The sequence below is a fragment of the Marmota marmota genome, unplaced genomic scaffold, assembly GCF_001458135.2.
Source record: "Marmota marmota marmota unplaced genomic scaffold, marMar, whole genome shotgun sequence".
NCBI classification, from domain to species: domain Eukaryota; kingdom Metazoa; phylum Chordata; class Mammalia; order Rodentia; family Sciuridae; genus Marmota; species Marmota marmota.
In genome coordinates this window covers 46549844-46573569 of record NW_026000229.1, presented here as the reverse complement: position 1 = coordinate 46573569, position 23726 = coordinate 46549844, and the positions used below count along the sequence as shown (strand labels likewise).

Below are 23726 nucleotides of genomic sequence, written 5' to 3'. Positions count from 1 at the left end.
GGGAAACAAGGAATAAATCTTAAAATTATTTTAATTAACATAATCTCTTACTACCAATAACATTAGTAATTTCTCTGCATCAGAAGTAGATTCTTTTTAATATTTGCTTTTAGCTATAGTTGGACACAACACCTTTATTTATTTATTTTTATGTGATGCTGAACCCAGTGCCTTCCATGTGCTAGACGAACACTCTACCCCTGAGCCACAACCCCAGTCCCAGAAGTGCATTCTTAAAATAGTTAACAGGCTATAGTTAATAAAAAGCTTTATTTTTAAACAAATCCTAAAAAAATCAACTTTATAAATTTATCAAATAATTTTTAAATATAAGGGGGGACTGGAAATACATACATAAAATTGTTCTTTCATTAACATACCTCTGTAAACAAGTTAATATGTGTACAAATACATAAATACATACAAATAAATACACACACACCCAAATAACAAGCCACAGATCACCCACCATTATCCAAAACCAAAATATTCATTAAATATACTGACAAATACAGTAAAATATCAATGGACATAATTACATACATATATATGCATAAATACCAAGACCCAAAGTAACATGTAAACATATAACACTGGTGCTTATATACATATAATGCATAAACACACAGCTCAGTCAGAAAGTCAGAGTGATCTACAGAACATATAATAATGTTGTGGCCTTTTCACCAGGAATGAAAACTCAACAGTATACAAAGAAATTGAGATTAATGAAATTTTCATGCTTTAAATATTAGAAACAAAGGAACACACACAAAAAAATCAAGACATTAATGCCAATCCCCTACTGCCACTGAATTTTTTATAAGTTGAAATGTGAAGTGAACTTCAAAGACTTAACAGCACAGGGAGGTTGACAACTCTTACCTAGAATAAAGATTCTATGATAAATGAAATCACTGAATGCAAACAAACATTCTATAAAATAAGCTAAATTCTTTTTACTTTGAAGGCTCTGCTAGAGACTTGTTGCTGCTCTAATTCATGGCCTTGAGAGGCAAAACTAAAAAAGCTGTTGCTGGCTTCAGGTGCTGTTGGAGAACCCACAAAAAATGGTCTAAACTGAAAATCTCCATCTCCGCCACCCTGATTTCGAACTGGTGTATTGTCCAAAGGAAACTTGGAGCTGTTACCTAGAAAAAAATTTAGAGAGATAATAAGCATCTATTTCCTCATAGATCCTTAGGAACAAAAAACCAAAATCCATTCAATAAATACTGTAACAAAACTCACCCAAGATGGATAAAATACAAACATAACACTAGATTTAAAAAAGGACCCTAATGTCCACACCTCTCCCTCCCCATGACTAAAGTATCTACAATACCTTCTGTGATGCAGTTTCCATTGATAGCCATAATTTCATTGCCAAAGTTATCTGACACAATGAAACATTTTTAGTAGTACTAGAATTCACAACATCATAATTTTATTAATTTGTTATCCATTTCAGAGGAATCATCAAAAATACATATATGCACATGATCCTTTGAGTCATGTTTTTCAATAATTTTCTATTTAGAACTGGGGATTGAACCCAGGGCTTCATACATACTAGGCAAGCACTCCACCACTGAGCTATATCCCCAGCCCTATTTTATTTTATGTTATTTTATTTTGAGACAGGGTCTCATTAAGTTGCCCAGGATGGCCTCAAACATGGAATATTCCTGCCTCGGTCTCCATCGTACCTGGGATTACAGGTGTGTGTCACCATACCAGAAGGAATTAAAAAAAAAAAAAAATATATATATATATATATATATATATATTAGTAATACACACTCCAGAAATATATGACAACCATGAAATACTGCCATATACCCATGACTCAATAACAATTAGCATAACTTTATGGAAAATCAGGTAATAGATGTGATCAAATGAACATTTAACTACTTCTGCTGGGCACTTCCTTAGTTTTTTTAGTTTTCTTAGACTATAAAAAGGAAAATGCTGACTGTATGTAAAAAGCTAAAAAAGAAAGAGGTAAAAAGGTAAGTACATACAATGAGAAGAACAGAAAGAACAGATAAATATGAAAGAAATCAAAATATATGTGGACAGTGACAGGAAAATAATACCTACAATATCCACTTACAGAAATACTTTGGTTGACTAAACTACAATATAAGTAAGTGAAAGTTAGGAACTTGTTAGGCAGGGTACCTAACAAAAAGTTGGTATCATCCTAGATTGTGAAGGCAGTATTACTATCTGGACAATCTTTATATCTCATTGTTTAGAGAGATATAAAGATGCATAACACAATGGCACATGAAACTCTGGATAAACATCTGATGAGCGGATAAAAAGGTAAATTTTAAAAAGAACCAAACAACAGACAATAATTTGAGAACTGTGCGACCAGTATTGGCATGTGAAAGAAACTAAAACAAGGTCTTCCTGAGGATGCAAACAGTTAAGAGTATAGGCTATGTGATCTTGACCAAGTTAATTAACTTTCTGTTCCTTAGCTTTCTCCTTTCTCACTTACAAAACAGGGATAAAAAACAGTATTTATTTCACATAGGTTTGTAAATTATATGAATACATGTAAGACACTTAAAAAGGTACTTAGCACTTAGTAAGAAATCAATAAGTGGCAGCTATTATTTATTACTGTAACTAAGTAATTTTTAATTTACATTGTAATCTGCAAATTTATATCTTGAAATATATTAAAGGCATACTATGAACGAAAGCAAATATAATAGGTAAAAGAATTATGTGAGGTTGAGATACAGATGAAAGATTCATAACCTATCATGGCTCTAGACCCTTGGAGCCTTCACTCACAGCTTGGAACTACACAGAGTACAGTGAGAAAAATCCTTGATTTGAAAAACAAATATTGGATAGTTTTCTTAGACTACGAAGAGGAAAATGCTGACTGTATGTAAAAAGCTAAATAAGATAGAAAGAGTAAAAGGGTAAGTACGTACAATGAGAAGAACAGAAAGAACAGATAAATATGAAAGAAATCAAAATATATGTGGACAGTGACAGGCATATGCCTATAATCCCAGCTACTTGGGAGGCTGAGCCAGAAGAACCACAAATTCAAGGCCAGCCTGGGCAATTTAGTAAAACCATCTCTCAAAATAAAATAGATGTAGCTTGGTGGTAGCAACTTAGAAACTTGCCTAGCATGTGAGGCCATAGGTTCAATCCCCAATACTACAAATACACACACACACACACACACACACACACACACATATATATATATATAAAACATGTCTTTTCTTACCTAATGGGAAGCCAAAAACACCAGACTGTGCTACCAAAGATGGTTCAAGAGTACTTTCTTGGTTAGCAATAGTGATATTCCGCAGCCTAAGGCTATCATAGAGACCTTGGAGCTTTTGATACTGACGATTGCGCTCCATAAGTTTCTCTGAGATGTCACTGAACTTTTTCTTGTATTCTTCTAGCACTTTCTTCATAGAGGTGACCTCCCCTTTCATAGAGGTCAATTCTACATCTTTGCTCTGTATTTGCTGAGTATATATTTTCTCCATCTGTTTCAGATGACCCTCAGCCTTGCTAAAATTATATTCTTGATAGAGACGTTCCTGATGTACCTGTCCCAAGAAAGAAAATATTTTTAAAGTAAGGAACACAAAGTTATATAATGTAAAACTTCATACAAATACAAAAAGAAAACACAAGGATGTTATAACTTGAACATTTAGAACCATGTTAACTGAGGAGCCAGGCATAGTAGCTCATACTTGTAATCCCAGCAACTCAGGAGGCTGAGACAGGAGAATATCCAATTTGAGACCAGCCTGGGCAACTTAGTGAAACCTGAAGCAAAATAAAATATAAAAAGGATAAAGATATAGCTCAGTGATAGAGTGTTCCTGAGTTCAATGCCCCATACCAAAACAAAAAGAAATTAGGGATATAGGATGTAGCTCAGTGGTAAGAGTGTTTGCCTAACACACACGAGGCTCTGGGTTTCATTCCCAGTACCACAAAGAAAAAGCAATTAGTTGAGCATGATGATGCACACTTGTAATCCCAGCAGCTCTGGAGGGTAAGGCAAGAGGGATCTCAAGTTCAAAGCCAGCCTCAGCAACTTATCAAGGCCCTAAGCAATTGAGCAAAACCGTCTCAAAATAAAAAACAAAATAAATAACTAGCTAAATTATAGAATCAACCCAGCTGCTTGTAAATAAATGATGGATTAATAAATTGTGGAAAATATATACACACAATAGAGTACTATTCAGCCATGAAAAAGCATGAAATTTTGGCATTTGTCAATAAATGGATGGAAATGGAAAATATCATGCTTAAGTAAAATAAGCCAAACTCCAAAACTCAAAGTTCAAATGTTTTCTCTCATATAGGGAAGCTGGAGTAAAATAAAGGAAAAGGGGAGGGAAGATAAAATAAAGAATCAATCAAATATAAATTAATAGACAAGTAAAAGAAAGTCTAATACAGTAGAGGAAGGGGAATGGAAGAGGAGAGGGGTGATGGGAAGGGAAAGAGAAGGATGATGAGCTGAAATCAATTTCCAGGTATGTATAAGTTTGTGAGGATGAACCCAGCTACTATATATAATTATAAAGCTCTAATAATAATATCAATAAATAAATGTGTAAGATATAATAATATATTCAAGAATATAATTAAAAGTTCTCCACAGGAAAGTCTCTAAGAAGGCAGCAAAGGCCAAAATCACAAACAGAAAGAGTTAAAGACATGAATTTGATGACAAGAATGCTCATCACAGCCTATTTTGTAATTTGGAAACAAATTATACAATGCAATCATTAAAATTATGATTACATCAAATACAAAATATTTCAGGGTCTATGTAAAATATCAATAAAGACAAATGATAAATTTTAAAAAAATGTTATAGGGGCTGGAGTTGTAGCTCAGTGGTAGAGTGCTTGCCTAGCATGCCTGAAGCACTCGGTTTGATCCTCAGCACCACATAAAACAATACACAAACAAAATAAAGGTACTGTGTCCATCTATAATGTAAAAAAAAAATTAAAAGATATTGTCTAAGTTATAAGAATACTAGAAAATAAATATTTTTTTAAATAAATAGATAAGTAAATAAATAAATAAATGTTATAGTATTTGAATTAGAGAACTACAGAGAATTCTAACAAATCAGTCGGAGCAACCAAATCAGTCAAACAACCAAACTGAAACAGGCAATACGTTAAAAAAAAAATGAAAAAATTCAAGAAAATATGTTCATCTAAAAGTTATCCAAGAAATGCATATTTAAAGAGCATTGAGATTCTATTTCACCTGTATCTAACTTGGGAGTAGAAGACGTGGAAAACTAAGCACCCACATACATTTCTTGAGAGCAAACGAATGGATATACCATACTGAAAGACAATTTTAAAAAATCTTCAAACCTGGGGATGTGGCTCTGTGGTAGAGTGTTTATATATAATATGTGCAAGGCCCTGGTTTGATCCCCCACACTACAAATAAATAAATAAAACCTTCAAAATATATATAGCCACTTTCAGGAATTTGATCCTAGCATATAATAATGGATATGAATCTGATAAGAATGCTCCCCACAGCATTTTATTAATAACTTGGAAACAAACCATAATAGAATACAATCTTCAGAATTATAATTATAGAATACTAAACTGAAAAATATTTAACAAAATATTCATAAGAGACATAACATATTGTCCACCTTGTTTATTTGTGTTTACTTTTTATATTTTTGTGGTACTAGGGATCAAACCCAGGACCTCACACATACTAGACAAGCACTCTACTGAGCATATAATATCCCTAGCCCTGTCAACTTTAATTGGCCATAAAACCAGTATGTGTGGTTTTATCCTATTTATATAGAAAAAAATGTATGTATAAAACATATACTTACGCACAAACAAAACTATTAATAATGAAATCTCTGAGTAATGGAATTATGGGGTTTTTTATTTTTCTCCTTTAAGATTTTCAACAATAAGCATTATTTTTGAAAACTGAACACTTATTATTAAAAAGAATGTTTTCTATACTTTCATTAAAAATAAAATAAAAAATAAATACAAAACAGTGAAGAAAAATTTCAGAAACTCCCATACGTGCCTCAGATTATACTCTCAAAGAACAACTAGTCTAAGTACTAACCTGATATGTCCAGAAAGCCAGTGCTCGGGAGCTAATGTCTAACACAATCTCTGGTCGCAGCCCTGCCAACACCATAGCTTTATATTCCTCTGAAGGACTGAGTTCAGTGCGGACAATATCCAGCTTTCCAGAAAGGGTACTGTTGCAGGCAGGGCAGATAGCTGGTGAACGACTAAATTCACCACTGCCATGCTGATCACAGAAGATATGAGAACAGGCAGTGACCCAGGCATAACCGGAGAGTTTGATGCGACACTTTCGATAATTACAAAGCAACATGTCTTCACACAAAGACATGTTAATGAGATCTCCAGATGTTGAAGTCCTGATAAATGAAAAGGTAAATAAGGCACAATGAAAATAAAATTGATTAATTACTTAATAACAAGTAAAAGATAAATACGTTTTCGACTTTGTTTTGATAAAATGTACATGTTATTGGTTTTTATTTATTATAATCGATATGATACTATGCTCCTTCTTTTTACAAAGGCCATGAAAAAAAATGTAAGGAAAAATTAAATGCACAAGTGATTCTAAATCTTACTAAGATCAAAAATAATATGTATATGGAAAAAACTTTAGAAACATAAACACTTAGCCAAAGTACAAACAAGTAAAATTTACATCAGTGCTTTTTGTCATTCTTCAATACCTAAACCAAAATTCAAATTTATTATCTACTCATACTTTGGCAAAATATGTTAGTACCACATCCCACACTTCACAAACATAAAAATCCAGGCACAATTTCAGATATTTTGCAGTGCAAAGTATTTGAAGCTACATTTTTAGGTTTTTTCATACATGCTGATTTCGCAACCAGATTCCTTACCTGTGTTACTTTGATTACAAACAATAACTGGAAAAGCAAAAAAAAAAAAAAAAAACACTAGCTAACTGTTTGCATAAAATAGAAACTAACCTAATTTATCCTAGTAATTGACCCTTATAAAGCCTGAAAATTTATATTAAAGCTGCTTTTGAGTGAACTTTTTATCAGTTAAACAACCCATCTATTAATGAAAATACTGTTCAATGCTATGCTTTGATTTCAAACACTTGTAAGAATAAATCAATTCTCTAGGTTAATTTACTTTTCAATAAAGTAAAATTCTCTCTGGAACTTGACTAACCCAAAAATGGACACCAATATTTTAAGCACACCAAAACAAATGCCATATTACATAAAATAACTCTGGCACATCAATTACACCTAGGAAAAGTGTACACATTATCAACTGACAATTCTGCAAAGAATGTTTCCTTGGTCAGAGACATTCCAACACTTCCATCCCAAAAGTCCTCAATAAGGACAATGATGTCATTTAGCAGCCAATAAGGACTATTTTACCCTCCACCTGGGTAACCAGCAAAGGGGAAGCAGAATATATGGGAAGTTTTGAAGCTGAGACCTTTTCCAGGCAAAGCCAGAGATTCAGCTAATTCCAAATGTTCCACAAGATGGGGAGTAGAGAGCTATTACTATGGGCTTGTACAAGTTGAGGGCCAAATTTTTGAGAATTAGACCTATGGAAATTTCACTCTGGAATTTTCAGCCTCCTCTCTGCACTCGACAGAGAAAACAGTAATGATAATAAAAACAACAACGAGAACACAAATAAAATATCTGACCTGAGAGGCAATGAAAAAGAGCGGGAAAAAACCACCACCTGTGAAGCTCCAGCTGAGGCGAGGATTCGCAGCGCGTCTCTGCTGTAGAGTGCGCATGCGCGGAATCGCCCGAGGCCTGCTGGGTGGCGAGCTTGGAGATCCAGCCGCTCAGAATCATGGGATCCGCAGGCCCTACCTATCAGTCCAACGCCAGGGGATGTGCTGCAAGAGCGCAAGTCCAACTAACCCCATAGGTTTCCCACTTCCGAAGCAGGTGGCTGTCAACACTTGGTGCGACTCCTATCGAGGGGAACGTGTCCTGAAGCTAAAGTGGGCGGGTAGAAGAGCCATTTGGAGCCCCTGACTCTGGTACAGGGAGGTGTTTGTCCTAGATAATGGGAGTTGCGGGCAAGCAGCACAAAGTATGTTTGTGGAATTCTCAAAAATTGTTATGCTCATGCCCGTAATTGGGCCACTATCACTTTTATGCGGAAGATTCTGCCATTTTATTTTTGTTGTCCTTCTTTGAATATAAATTTTCCCAGCTGTTACACACACACACACACACACACACACACACACACACGTATGTATCTATATGTGTGTGTGTGCATATATATACTTTTTTTTAAGAAATTATAATTTTTTCCTTGATTCTACATTACAATCATTTATATAGTGCTTAAAATTAAGTGTCAGGATTGGCAGTGTCATGAATTTTGAGGTAATCTTATGTGCACTCCCGGAACTGCTGGTATCTGTTTTTACTTTAATGTCTCTCCTGTCAATTTTCTTGGCTCTTTTATAACAATGTAATTTTCTGCTTAATCTACATGAGCCGGTTACAATTGAGATTTAAAATTAGACTGGAGGCTGAGACAAGAGGATCTCGAGTTCAAAGCCAGCCTCAGCAAAAGCAAGGCTGCTTAGCAACTCAGTGAGAGTTGCTAAATAAAATACAAAATACAGCTGCGGATGTGGCTCAGTGGCCCAGTGCTCCTGAGTTCAATCCCCATTAGCCAAAAAATAAAAATAAAATTGGATTGAAGAGAAGGGCTAGAAGGGTGCTCAAGATGCAAACTCTAATGCTGTCTTTTGTAGCCACCTTTTCAGACTACATGACCCAATTATGAATTAGTAACAGATATAGTACACCACACAATGGACACGAAACTCTGCAAACCCCTTTCTGACTTGCAAATCCATAATACTGAACCTCTCCTTCAAACAAAAACCTGTCCTAAGTAAGCAACTTTCTGCTAGGAATTTAATGTTACTGGCACAAATTGGAGTCAGAGAAAATTGGAGGTTCATGTGTAAACCATGTATTCCTTAATTTTTTTTGCTAATTAAGCAGTTTGTGCTTTTTTAAGTTCTAACTGTACCGAATGCAGAATGATTAACGTACAAAAATGGTATATGATTTCATTTGAAGTTCAAAAAGACAAAGCATTGAGATTTCAACCAGTGACTAACTTTGTGATCCTAAACAAGTTACCTTCATAATATAATCTCTTCCTGCATATGTATCCCAATTAATACATACTTTGTGTTAATTCATTTTAATAGTCACATACTACAAATATACCAATTTATATATTCTTCTAATGGACATTCGTTCCAGGTTACAATTAAAACCAGCACTACACTGAACCTTCTGAACATTTCTCCTTGAGTGCACATGCCAAAAATTTTTATAGAATATAATACCCAGGGACTAGGTTAACATATAAGCATCTTTGAATAAATCAGATGTTACCAAATCACTGTCCACAGCAATAATATAGATTTCACTGCCACCAGCAAAATATATAAGAACCCACTGCTCCAGAATCAGCAACATACAGAATTGTCAGGATTCTTTCTTGTTTTGTTTTGTCTTTTCATGTTTGTCAATCTGATAACAGGGAAATAGTAATTAAATGTTGTTTGAATGAACAATTCTTTGATTACTTATGAGGTTGAACATATTTTCATATAAGTGACTACATAAAGATCCTCATCTGTAAATTTCATGTTCACATTCTTTGATAATTTTTTAAATATTTTTAATATCTTTATTTTATTTATTTTATGTGGTGCTAAGGATCAAACCAGTGCCTCACATGTGTAAGGCAAGCGCTCTGCCACTGAGCACAACCCCAGCCCAATATTTTTCTTGATTTATATGAAGACAGTTATGTGGCATGCAAACATGTTTGAATTTTAGTGTACATAAATTCATCAACTTTTCCTTTTATGTTTGTCTTATTCTATACTTTCAGTAGTTGTCTTGTTTTTCATATGTAAACCTTTAATTCATCCTTCCTACCATAAGTATTCAATGTTTTCAATAGTTTAAGGTTTTACTTTTCATATATACATCTTTAATACATACTTTCTAACATAGGAAGTCTGAATAACAGTAAGAGGTGTAAAAGGAAAAGTGGCCACAACATTCAAGAAAACAAACATTCCAACCTTGGTCTTTGATAGAAATGGTAGCTTAGTTAAATTTCAAGGTTATTTTTAACATGCAAGTCATACAATACACAATAAAATATTGGAAATGATGTATTTCATTTGCTTTTAGAATGAGATTTCATAGTTAATACTGACTACACAAAACAAAACCAACTCAGAATAAAGCAGGAGATGTATTCTAGTGGTAGAACATGTTTAGCATGCAAAAGTTCTGGGTTCAATCCCCAGTGCATGTGTGCTCACACGCGCAAACTACTCATAATAAAATTATAGGTAAGAAAAAATTTGTGTGAGACTCTATTTACCAAAGCATCTAGAGATACTACTAAGAAGGAAAAAAACAATAGGTTTCAAGTGGTAGCTGTGCTCAACTTGATCAGAGAAGTAAATGATTATTTTGATACCTTTTTTATAGCCAAAACCTTAGAATTTCAACAGAAAAGTTTGAACACCTTGAAAACATGTTTCTTGGTGGGTTTTTGTTTGTTTGTTTGTTTGTTTTTGGTGGGAGGAGTTGTTTTGTTTGGGTTTGGTTCTTTACTTGTTGGTTGGTTTTTGCTTTTGAGACAGGGTCTCACTATGTTGTTGAGGCTGGCCTTGAACTCCTGGGCTCAAATGATCCTCCTGCCTTGACCTCCCAAAGTAACTAGGATGTAGCACCACCACATCCAGCTTTTTCTTTTATTTCTCTCTTTAGTGATTTAAGTCAATTGTTTTCCGTTTTTATATAAACTAGTGAGTGCTCATGAGTCCTATATTATTCATGAAGTAATTTCAAGAACATTGATTTCTAAGCTCTGACAGCACAATTTGTGCTTACACATCATTTACATAATTTAATTGCCTGTTACTCTTCACATTTCAAAAATGTTATTTTGGAAATTAATTGATGTGAAAATAAACTTAGGATCCCCGATGGAAGCCAGAGGGACGCAGCATTCTGTGTTGCTCCGTGACCTGGGATTCAAGCAGTGACAATACTGCTTCTCTGCTAGCGATATTCCTGCTCCCGTGCAGGAATCATTGTACTGGTCCGGAGCTCCAGGACTCCTTGTCAGAGTAGGTCTCCAACTACTCGCCCACGCAGGACTACCAGGTACCGCAGCGAGATCATCCATAGCAGCAGCACCCCTGAAGAACTTTCGGCCACCCACCTGAGCAGAAATCATAGACGCCACTCCCATGCAGGACACTGGCAGCTTCACAAGAGTAGGAACTCCAGCTGTCGCCCCTGGGTGGACCCCCATCTACCAACATAAGGCTACCCAGTCGCCACCATCTTGGAATTCTGCAACAGCAGAGTGCACACCCGAGAACCTTACCCAAGCTCTGAACTCAGCCAACAGCCTCACACTGCAGCCACAGAGCCCGTGTCTGAACTCACATCAGCTGCCCCCACCCGATCACACACCCCATCGTTGAAAGCAGGCACCTCCATCTTGGGCCACCTTCATCAGTGGGGACAACTCCCAGTTTGGAACTCCAGCTGGCCAGGTACCCAATTTCTAGCCGCCCCCCCTCTCCCCAGCAGCCAAAAACCCCAGCACAGTGATACCCTGGTTACCTTTACCATCCTGAAATCAAAGATACCAGCTAACAACAGATGACCCTACCTATTAGAAGCAGAAAAGATACTGATCTCCAACCAAAACAATATCTGTTTCTTCCTTCAAGATTTTTTTTTCCCCTCTCCTTCTGTATTCTCCTGACCTCACATCACCAACATATGTGAAATCAAGTACTTTGCATGAATCAGGATTTTGAGAACTGGGATGTCTGAATACTCTATTACAGTTGTATTATACATTTTTCTCTTTTTTCCCACCAATTTCTACTATTTTAACATTTTTTAAAATTTTTCTTAATATATATGTGTGTTTGTTTTATGTACTCTACTATCTTCCCACTTATGTGTCTACCCAAAATTACTTCCTCTCCCTTCTCCTGCTACTAATCTTCTTCTTTAGATTTCTCTTTCACACTTCCTAAGATAATAACTCTGTATCCTCACCTCCTACCTCCTCAGCATATCATTCTACTCCTCACCCAAATTCTTTGTCCACCATCAGAAACTGTAAACTGTTTATAATGTAGATAATATAATGTAGATAATAGTTGAATTCACCATTTCTGTACATTGAGACCAAACTGTAAACATCTTAATAGCAAACATTTATTTTTAGGTATATATTATTTATATTGGGAACTGTTAACATTGTCCTTCACCTCAAAGGAGGTATTGGATCCCTACAGGAGCACTATAAGCCTATATGGTAAAAATGGTAATGCCTCGGATCCACAGTGCTAGAAGGGAAGACACACAAGCAATATGAAAAGACAAGTGAAGAAAGTACCTCCAAACAAATCAAGATACCACATTAGAATCCATGGCCAGCACAACACAAGAAATGAAGAGAATGAGTTCAGGATGTACATAATTAAAATGTCCTGCAAATTAAAGGATGATATAAGAGAGCAAATACAGGCAGCAAAAGATCATTTTGACAAAAAGCTACATAAACAAATACAGGAAGCAAAAGATTACTTCAATAGGGAGATAGAGGTTTTAAAAAAAAATAGAAATCCTTGAAATGAAAGAAACAATAGACCAAATTAAAAGTTCAATTGAAAGCATCACCAAAAGATGAGACCACTTAGAAGACAGGACCTCAGACAATGAAGACAAAATATATAATCTTGAAAAGAATGTAGACCACGCAGTAAAAATGGTAAGAAACCATAAGTAGAACATTAAAGAAATATGGGATAGTATGAAAAGACCAAATTTAAGAGTTATTAGGATAGAGGAAGGCACAGAATTCCAAACAAAAAGAATGAGCAATCTATTCAATGAAATAATATCAGAAAATTTTCCAAACATGAAGAATGAATTGGAAAACCAAATTCAAGAGGCTTACATGATGCCAAATGTACAAAATCACAACAGACCCACACCAAGGCACATTATAATGAAATGCCTAACATGCAGAATAAGGAGAGAATATTAAAAGCCACGAGAGAAAGGAATCAGATTACATATAGGGGAAAAGCAATTAGATTATGTGCAGATTTTTCAACCCAGCCCCAGAAAGCTAGAAGATCCTGGAACAACGTATATCAAGCTCTGAAAGAAAATGGATGACAACCAAGAATCTTATATCCAGCAAAATTAAGCTTTAGATTTAATGATGAAATAAAAACCTTCCATAATAGACAAAAATTAAAAGAATTTACAACTAGAAAGCCTGCACTACAGAACATCCTTGGCAAAATATTCCATGAAGAGGAATTGAAAAACAACAATGAAAATCAGCAAAGGGAGGTATTACACTAAAGGAAAAACTAATCAAAGGAGAAACCAAGTCAAGTTAAATACCAAAAATAAACAAAAATGGCTGGGATTACAAATCATGTCTCCAATAATAACCTTGAATGTTAATGGCCTAAACTTACTAATCAAAAGACATAAACTGGCAGATTGGATAAAAAAAAAAAAATACCCAATAATATGCTGTCTCCAAAAGACTCATAAGAAAAGACATCCACAGACTAAGGTAAAATGTTGGGAAAAATCACACCACTCACATGGACTGCAGAAGCAAGTAGGGGTTTCCATCCTCATATCAAATAAAGTAGACTTCAAGCCAAAATTAATTAAAAGGGATAAAGAAGGATATTTCATACTGCTTAAGGGAACTAATCATTAACAAGACATAACAATAATAAATTTATATGCCCCAAACAATAGAGCATCTACATTCACCAAACTCTTCTGAAGTTCAAGTGTCAAATAGACCACAACACAATAATTCTGGGAGATTTTAACACACCTCATTCACCACGGGATAGATCGTCCAAACAAAAGCTGAACAAAGAAATTTAGAACTCATTAATACTATCATAACTTAGCCTTAACTGACATATACAGAATATTTCATCCTTCAATGAACGAATTCACTTTCTTCTCAGCAGCACATGGATCCTTCTCTAAAATGGACCATATATTATTCCACAAAGCAACTCTTAGCAAATACAAAAAAGTAGAGATACTACCCTTTATTCTATCAGATAATAATGTAATGAATTAGAAATCATGTAAAATAAAAAAATAAAAGCTTCATCAACACCTGGAGACTAACTAATATGCTACTGAATGAACAATGGGTTGCAAAAGACATCACGGAGGAGATTTAAAATTTCTTAGAGGTGAATAAGAACACAGATACAACATCAAAATCTCTAGGACACTATGAAGGCCTTACTAAGAGGAAAGTTCATGCCATGGAGTTCATTCCTCAAAAGAAGAAAAAGTCAACAAATAAAAGCCCTAGAAAAAGAACAAATCAACACTAAAAGCAGTAGAATACAGGAAATAATTAAAATCAGAGCTGAAATCAATGAAACAAAAGAAACAGTTAAAAAAAATTGACAAAACAAGAAGTTGGTTCTTTGAAAAAATAAAATTGACAGACACTTAGCAATGCTAACGAAGAGAAAGAGAGAGAAAACTCATATTACTAACATATGTGATGACAAAGGAAATATCACAACAGACACTACAGAAATACAGAATATAATTAGAAATTATTTGAAAACTTATACTCCAATAAAATAGAAAATATCAAAGGCATTGACAAATTTCTGGAGTCATATGATTTGCCCAAATTGAATCAGGATGATATACACAATTTAAACAGGTCAATTTCAAGTGATGAAATAGAAGATACCATCAGAAGCCTACCAACCAAGAAAAGCCCAGGACCAGATGGATACACAGCTAAGTTCTATAAGACTTTTAAAGAAGAATTAATACCAATACTCTTCAATTTATTTCAGGAAACAGAAAAAGAGGGAACACTCCTAAACTCATTCTATGAGGCCAATATCACTCTGATTCCAAAACCAGGCAAAAACACGTCAAAGAAAGAAAACTTCAGACCAATGTCTCTAATGAACATAGATCAAAAGTTCTCAATAAAATTGCAAATCAAATACAAATCATATCAAAAAGATAGTGCACCATGATCAAGTGGGGTTCATTCCAGGGATGCAAGGCTGGTTCAACATACGGAAATCAATAAATATAGTTCATCACATCAATAGACATAAAGATAAGAATCAGATGATCATCTCAATAGATGCAGAAAAAGCATTCAACAAAATACAACACCCCTTCATGTTCAAAACACTAGAAAAACTAGGGATAACAGGAACATATCTCAACATCATAAAGGCTATCTATCTAAGCCCCAGGCCAACATCATTCTAAATGGAGAAAAATTGAAAGCATTCCCTCTAAAAACTGGAACAAGACAGGGATGTCCTCTTTCACCACTTCTATTTAACATAATTCTTGAAACACTGGACAGAGTAATTAGAGGAAAGAAATTAAAGTGATATGGACAGGTAAAGAAGAACTCAAATTACCTCTATTTGCTGATTCTATACCTAGAAGACCCAAAAAATTCCACCAGAAAACTTCTAGAACTAGTAAATGAATTCAGCAAAGTAGCAGGATATAAAATCAACACCCATAAATCAAAGGCATTTCTGTATATCAGTGACAATTCCTCTGAAAGGGAAATGAGGAAAACTACTCCATTTACAATACAATAGCCTCAAAAAAATATAATACTTGGGAATCAACCTAACAAAATAGGTGAAAGACCTCTACAATGAAAACTACAGAATGCTAAAGACAGAAATTAAAGAAGACCTTAGAAGATGGAAAGATCTACCTTGTTCTGGATAGGCAGAATTAATATTGTCAAAATGACTACACTACCAAAAGCATTATACAGATTTAATGCAATTCCAATCAAAATCCCAATGACATTCTTCATAGAAACAGAAAAAGCAGTCATGAAATTCATCTGGAAAAATAAGAGACCCAGAGTAGCTAAAGCAATCCTTAGCAAGACGAGTGAAGCAGGTGGAATCACTATATCAGACCTTAAACAAAACAATAGTAACAAAAACAGCCTGATATGGGCACCAAAATAGACTGGTAGACCAATGTACAGGATAGAGGACACAGCGACTAACCTACATAGTTACAGTTATCTTATATTAGACAAAGGTACCAAAAACATATATTGGAGAAAAGATAGCCTCTTCAACAAATGGTGCTGGGAAAACTGAAAATTCATATACAACAAATTTAAATTAAACCCCTATCTCTTACCATGCACAAAACTCAACTCAAAGTGGATCAAGGACCTAGGAATTAAACCTGAGACTCTACATCTAACAGAAGAAAAAGTAGTCCCAAACCTCCATCACATCGGATTAGGCCCCAACTTCCTTAATAAGGCTCCTATAAGCACAGGAATTAAAATCAAGAATTAATAAATGGTATGGATTCAAACAAAAAAGCTTCTTCTCAGCAAAAGAAATAATCAGTGAGGTGAATAGAGAGCCTACAGATTAGGAGCAAATTTTTAACACTTGCACATCAGATAGAGCAGTAATCTCTGGGATACATAAAGAACTCAAAAATCTTAACACCAAAAAAAAAAAATAACCCAATCAAAAAATGGGCCAAGGAACAGAACAGACACTTCTCAGAAGAGTATATACAATCAACAAATATATGAAAATGTTCATCATCTCTAGCAATTAGAAAAATGCAAATCAAAACTACTCTAAGATTCATTTCACTCTAGTCAGAATAGCAGCTATTAAGAACACAAGCAACAGTAAGAGCTGGCGAAGATGTGGGAGAAAAGGCACACTCATACATTGCTGGTAGGACTGCAAAATGGTACAGCCAATATGGAAAGCAGTTTGGAGACTCCTTGGAAAACTGGGAATGGAAGCACCTTTTGACCCAGCTATCCCACTCCTCGGTGTATCCTTAAAGGACTTAAAAACAGCATACTACAGGAACACAGCCACATCAATGTTTATAGCAGCATAATTCACAATAGCTAAACTGTGGGACCAAACTAGATGCTCTTCAGTAGATGAATGGATAAAGAAAATGTGGTATATATACACAATGGAATATTACTCAGCAATAAAAAGAGATTAAAATCATGGCATTTGCAGGTAAATGGATGGAGTTGGAGAATATAATGTTAAGTGAAGTTAGCCAATCCCAAAAAACCAAATGCCAAAAAGTTTTCTCTGATATAAGGAGGCTGAGTCATAGTGGGGTTGGGAGAGGGAGCAAGGGAGGATTAGAGGAACACTAGATATGATAAAGGGGTGGGAGGGGAAGGGAGAGAGCATTGGGGGGTGGAAAAGACAGTGGAATGAGATGGACATCATTACCCTAAGTACATGTATGAAAACACAAATACTGTCAATATACCTTGTATACAACCAGAGATATGAAAAAATGTGCTCTATATGTGTACTATGAACTATAATGCATACTACCATATATATATCAAATGAGAATGAAAATTTTTTTAAATGTTATTTTGCTGGACGCAGTAGCTCATGCCTATAATCCCAGTAACTTGGGAGGCTGAGGCAAAAGGATCACAAGTTCAAAGCCAATCTCAAAAACAGCAAGATCCTATTTCAAAATAAAAAGAGCTAGGGATGTACTCAGTGATAAAGCACCCCCAAGTTCAATACCCACAAAAAAAAAAAAAAGATATTTTGGGGGCTGGGTATATACTCAGTGGTAGAATACTTGCATAGCATATGCAAGACTATGGGTTCAATTCCCACCACCACAACAAAAATAAAGTATTTTTTACAATGAAGAATAATTTTTTTTATCTGGTATAGATATTCTAAGTACCTATCTGCTTATATTATGAGTATTTATATACCATATATCTCTAACAGCCTCAAAGGTACTAATTTTCTTTCCTATATCTTTGAATCTCAAACTGTTAACATCATTTACTCTAAAACCCATGACACTTGTGTATTTGTTTTAATAGAAGAATCTTAATGTAAAGAACAGGTTTCTTTCATATTATAGTCAACAGAAGTTATTATAGTTGCATACCGTCTGTTGTTCTAGTATAAGCATGAGTACTAAGTCTGATTTCAAAAACACACTGTGTTCACTAAGCATACCAGACTTCCACATTTAGATTTGTTATTTTTGTACCCCTTGCATATTAAATATATGCTCATAGATGTAACACAGCATAGAAGAGTATAATTTAGCCAAAACAACTGAGTTTATTTTCAATATTAAATATATGCAGAAATAATGACTTTTTAACCAACCCTTAATGGTATGTAAAATTTCAGTCAATGATAAATATCCAGTAAGGCTATATATAAAATACTTATAATAAGAGATTTCCTATTAAATACTGGGGCCTAACTTGTTGAGAGTGGCCTCAAACTTACAATCTTCGTTTCCTCAGTCTCCTAAATCACTGGGATTACAGGCATGTACCACCATGCCTACCATATATATTAAGAATTTTAAGTAGAATCATGGGTACTCAGTTTAATGTATTTATATATTCATTTTACATCAGTCTAAATCCCAGTTATTCCATGTAAATGCCTTGCTGAAATGCTACTAAAATGGTTGCCATTTCTAGGGATAAAAAAAAAAAAAAACACCCAATGGAGACTTCAGTTCATTTCACTTCAAATATTTTTTGAGTATCTATTCTGAGCCAGATCCAGGGGATAAAGAAACTAACAATCTAGTAAATGATATAAGAATGATATAAGAAAATAAAATAACTCCTGTAATCCCAGCATCTTGGGAGGCTGAGGTAGGAAGATCACAAATCCAATGCCAGCCTTAGCAATTTAGCGAGGTCCTAAGCAACTCAGCAAGACCCTGTCTCTAAATAAAATACAAAAATAAAGGGCTATGGATGTGGCTCAGTGGTTAAGCGCCCCTGGGTTCAATTCCTGGTACAAAAAAAAAAAAAAAATGAAAAGAAAGAATGAAAAAAGAAAAGAATATTTTACTCTTTGCTGTGCTACTGCTTATGTTTTAGCAAGTTGATTCTAGAAAATTTTCTGGTGAGGAGTCAGCTTTCATCTTTAATTTTTAAGAATCATTTGCTTCATGCTATAAAGGTATTTTTTTAACTGCCTTGAAATGTGTGAACATCTACTTTAGAAAATCTAGTGAATCACTTAAAATTTAAACATGAATAACTTGAGTGTGTAATGATCCCATAACTCCCAGAATAAGTTGACTACAGCTCTTTCTTTCATAGCCTTAGATCAGAGCTATTCAAATACTATCACATCCAAAGAGTTTTCTATAAACCACATCCCTATATTCAAAATTACATCTCCTCTCTTTTTTTAATCAGGTACATTTTTAAAATCTAAAATCACCACCCACTTTGTAATTGTTTGACTCCGCAAAAATCAGAAGGCACTAATGGACAGCCAACCTATCCTCATAGTGCCCTGAGTGAAGATAAGCCAGCTTTGATATATGATGGACCAAAATTCCACTGCCAAAGGTTCCAGGCAGGGAGAGGAACAGCCATCAAAGTTTATCTCTAACCACATTATTTTAAGAAACATTAATAAAAAATAAAGACATCAAGAGACTCAGAAGTTATTACATCTAAATAAGAAGAAACCATTGAGAATTAACTGATTTAGCTAGACAAAATGATGAAAAAATTAGTGCCAAAACTAAAATCAACTAAAGAAAATATTATTGCAACAATTACATAAGGATATACACTATAGTACCATTTCCATACTATGCCCAATTTTAGAACTAAATTAGTCTTTGGGTACTAATGAGGGATAAGCCAATTGGCAGTAAGATACATAAGCAATTAAAGCAAAGAATCTCTGATAATCTATTATGCAAATATCAGAAATTGCCACGCAGCACAAAATATAAGATAAATATATACATGGACTTTGATGACAAAATTGCTAATATTCTTTCCAATGTTCTAAGCCCACACATTTATCTAATTTAATCTTCAGAGTAACCATCCTTTGAGTCAGATACTATTATTATCATCTTATATAAAGAAATCAAGATACTGATAAGTTAGCAAATTTGCCAAGGTTGGTTAGGTGACAGAGCATTAATTAAACCTAATCTAACTCCAGAACGCATGTGTAGGGGCTGGGGTTGTTGCTCAGTGGTAGAGTGTTGGCCTAGCCTATATGAGGCACTGGGTTTGATCCTCAGCACTACATAAAAATATAAATAAATAAAAATATCGTGTCCTCTACAACTAAAAAAAAATTTTAAAGAACCCATGTATAACTACTATGCTACATCTCAACATCTTTAATTGACTTTTTAAAAAAATAAAATGTATACAGCACCACAAAAAAATTTATTTTCTTTTTTTTTTGGGGGGGGGGGTACTAAGAACCCAGGGGTTCTAGTATCACAAAGCTACATTCTCAACCCTTTTTATTTTTACTTTGAAACATGGTCTTACTAAGCTGCCTTGAACTTGCAATTCTCTGGCCTCAGCCTCTCAAGTCACTGGGATTATAAACATGTGTCACCATGCCCAGCTAAAAACATTATTTTCAAAAAATAAAATTCATAGGACTTTACCAGCTAGACATGAAGTTATAAGGCAGAATTTTTAAAAATTCACGTGTATGTCAAAGCTTCTCAACCTCAAGCTTACCACAAAAAAAAATAGAATCATCATCTATTGTACATCCACGATTTACAGCACTGAAGAGATCCACAGTGGGAATGTAAGACTCATATCTGGTTCTGGTCTGTTCTGCAAAAGATAACCAAAAACTAAAAAGTCATTTCAAATGCTAACGTTAGTTTGAATTATTTATATTTCTTGTATTTTACCCTGACGTCTACTGCATCTTTACTGAAAATGCAGGCACAAGAAAGCAAGCCTATCCTGTCTATGTTGCTTAAAATAACCTTAAATTATATAATATGTAAACATAATAAAGTTAGAAAACAGGTTTACAAAAATAATAAAGTCACCATAGAACCCAATATTAGAAACAATAATCCCTAGTATTTGAGTGTATTTGTGTGTGTGTGTGTGTGTATCTCCTTTCAGATATTTCTCAAGCAAACATATGCATATAAAATGTTTAAACAGAAATACATTGCTCAATATATTGTTTTTAACTTAATGTGCCATAAAAACCCTGGCATTTAAATAAACATAAACCTACATCATAATTTTAAAGTGAATGTGGAGTGTTACATTATATAATTCACAAAATTGATTTCTCCAACTCTAGGATTCCCTGAACCTTATATATAGACTAATAAAATATTGATTAGTTTAAAACTCACAGTTTACATGATATAATTATACCCATTATCAGGGCTTTTTCTACAGTGTTTGAATTTTTAGAGTAAGGTTCCTGACCCTAATTCTATCTCAAAAAGATTATCACAAAAGACTGAAACAACAAAATATCAAATTCATAATTCAAAGATTTAAGAATTACCTGAGATCCTGGGCTAAATCCCAGTAATAATCCCAAGAAGCAAAATTCAATTCTAGGTGTTTGCCCCTAGCTTTAGTCTGCTCAGAGCATGTGTTTAATCAGAGTGATCAGCTGAAACACGGACTTAACATGCATTTCATCATGGCAAACTATTAAATAACTGGTGAAGGGCAAACCATCACTGGCTCCCCATCCCTTCCAGGAAACCCTCTTAAGGTTGGAACTTGGGCTCTTTCAACTACCATATTTCATCCACTAATTACACGAAGCCTCAAATCTTTCAAGGTAAAAATTCATATTTTTCTCTTACATTTACCTCTGCTGTTAGATGAATCCAGCTTCTATCTAGGAATGAAGTTGACTTTTAGGATCTATCAATTACGTAGCATCAAGTCTGGAAAATAAAAAAATAAACAAAGGTTATGTGTACATAATGACTCAGACCAGCATATTCCACACCAAGTCACAAGAAAAATTAGAGTCATGTTCATTCTGTACTTGAATCTCCAGGAATATGAATTATTGATATTTAGAGAATATTAGCAAACCCCCAACATCCAATTCAAATTAAGACAGGATCTCTACACAAATTCAACTTAAACTTTGGCTAAAACTACACAGTGAGTTTTAAAACTGCACAACCAAACTCTGAAAGTCCATAAAAGTCAGCAGCCTCAGAATAACAGAGCAGGTATGCAAAAGGAAGGAGCCAAGAACTCATGAGATTAAGATAAATAAGGTAATATTTTTTAAGGCATAATTTAATTTCAGTGGAGCCAATGTTGACTATATTTAACCTTTACTCTTAGTAATCCTGTCACAATTTAAAAAAAAAAAAAAAAACTTCCCTTAACAGAGGAGTGTATTCAACTAACATTTGGAACCCAAGACTGCCACAAGATGGCAATATAAGAAAGAGGCTTTAATTTCCTCTTCCATAGATTCTGAGTATAACGTGAACTTTGAGGTAAAAAAGACTGGAAGAACAGAGCTGTTCACTACTACAAGCAACCTTCCCTGATTCTTCACCTAATTAATAGCTAGAAAAATGTCTGTATTGTACATAATGATCATTTAAAACTCATTAGCTAGGGGTTGAGGATATAGCTCAGTGGTAGAATGCTTGCCTGGCATATATGAGACCCTAGGTCCTATCCCCAGCACTACAAAAGAAAAAGGAAAAACAAAACTCATTAGCTAAAAAAAAAAGGAAAAAGAACACATATAACCACTCACAACATATGACCCCTTAATTAAAACTAAAAATTAAACTGCTCAGTCATACTAGTCACATTTTAATTGCTCGATTAATATAGATGGCCCTGGCAGACAATAAAAAATATAGAATATTTCAATCATCACAGAAAATTCTATCAAATATCAGTACCATTAAGGAGTAGCATGACTAAAATAAGGAAACTGTAGTCATCATTTTTTTTTTCTTTTTAGTTGTAGTTGAACACAATACCTCTATTTTATTTATTTATTATTATGTGGTGCTGAGGATCAAACCCAGGGCCTTGCACATGCTAGGTGAGCGCTCTACTGCTGGGCCACAACCCCAGCCCCAGAAACAGTACTCATCATTCTTAGAAATTCCTTAAAAATTCCTACTATCTTGACAGCACTATAGAAATTTTTTCATTCAAACTTCAAAATCCCATTGTTACAGAGAAAATTGAGCCTGAGAGAAATTACATAAATTTCCTAAATTCACCTAAGTAATAAGAGCTGGGATTTAAATCCAGTTCTGTCAAAACTTCACACTCTTCAATGTAATTCCTACATGAAATAAGAAACAGAGCTAAAGAGGATGGTTTGCTTTAGAATTTAGTGAGAGTGATAACTGGGGATACAGCTCAATAATAGAGAGCTGGCACTGAGACCCTGGGTTCATTCCTAGCACTTCAGCACTGCAAGAAAAAGAAAAGAAGGGCTGATTTCCTTTAGTTTACTGGGAGTGGTAGCACACTTCTGTAATCCCAAAACTCAGGAGGCCGAAGAGGATCACAAGTTTGAGGCTAGTCTCAGAAACTTAGGGAGACCCTGTCTCAAAATAAAAATGAAAAAGAACTGGGGATGTAGCTCAGTGGTAGAGCATACCTGGGCTCAATCCCCCA

The 23726-nt window shown here is 34.6% G+C and overlaps 1 protein-coding gene and 2 non-coding genes across 4 annotated transcripts in view; all 3 read right to left on the bottom strand.

Annotated features, from left to right (window-relative positions):
• Positions 1–937: 937 nt before the first annotated feature.
• Positions 938–23726, bottom strand: part of Ccnb1ip1 (cyclin B1 interacting protein 1) — a 27946-nt gene continuing 5157 nt past the window's right edge. For both annotated transcript variants that reach the window (XM_015480297.2, XM_048793839.1), the window contains exons 3-7: positions 21923–22000; positions 20802–20903; positions 6160–6484; positions 3272–3605; positions 938–1151 (exon numbers count right to left, since the gene is read on the bottom strand). In XM_015480297.2, coding sequence (XP_015335783.1) covers positions 949–1151; positions 3272–3605; positions 6160–6456 — 834 coding nt within the window. In that variant the 5' untranslated portion in view covers positions 6457–6484; positions 20802–20903; positions 21923–22000 and the 3' untranslated portion in view covers positions 938–948. The remainder of the gene's footprint in view (positions 1152–3271; positions 3606–6159; positions 6485–20801; positions 20904–21922; positions 22001–23726) is intronic.
• Positions 19531–19678, bottom strand: LOC125613425. Its single transcript, XR_007343999.1, has one exon. It is a non-coding gene; the product is annotated as a small nucleolar RNA SNORA79 (small nucleolar RNA).
• LOC125613429 lies at positions 21681–21757 on the bottom strand. The gene has a single exon (XR_007344002.1). It is a non-coding gene; the product is annotated as a small nucleolar RNA SNORD126 (small nucleolar RNA).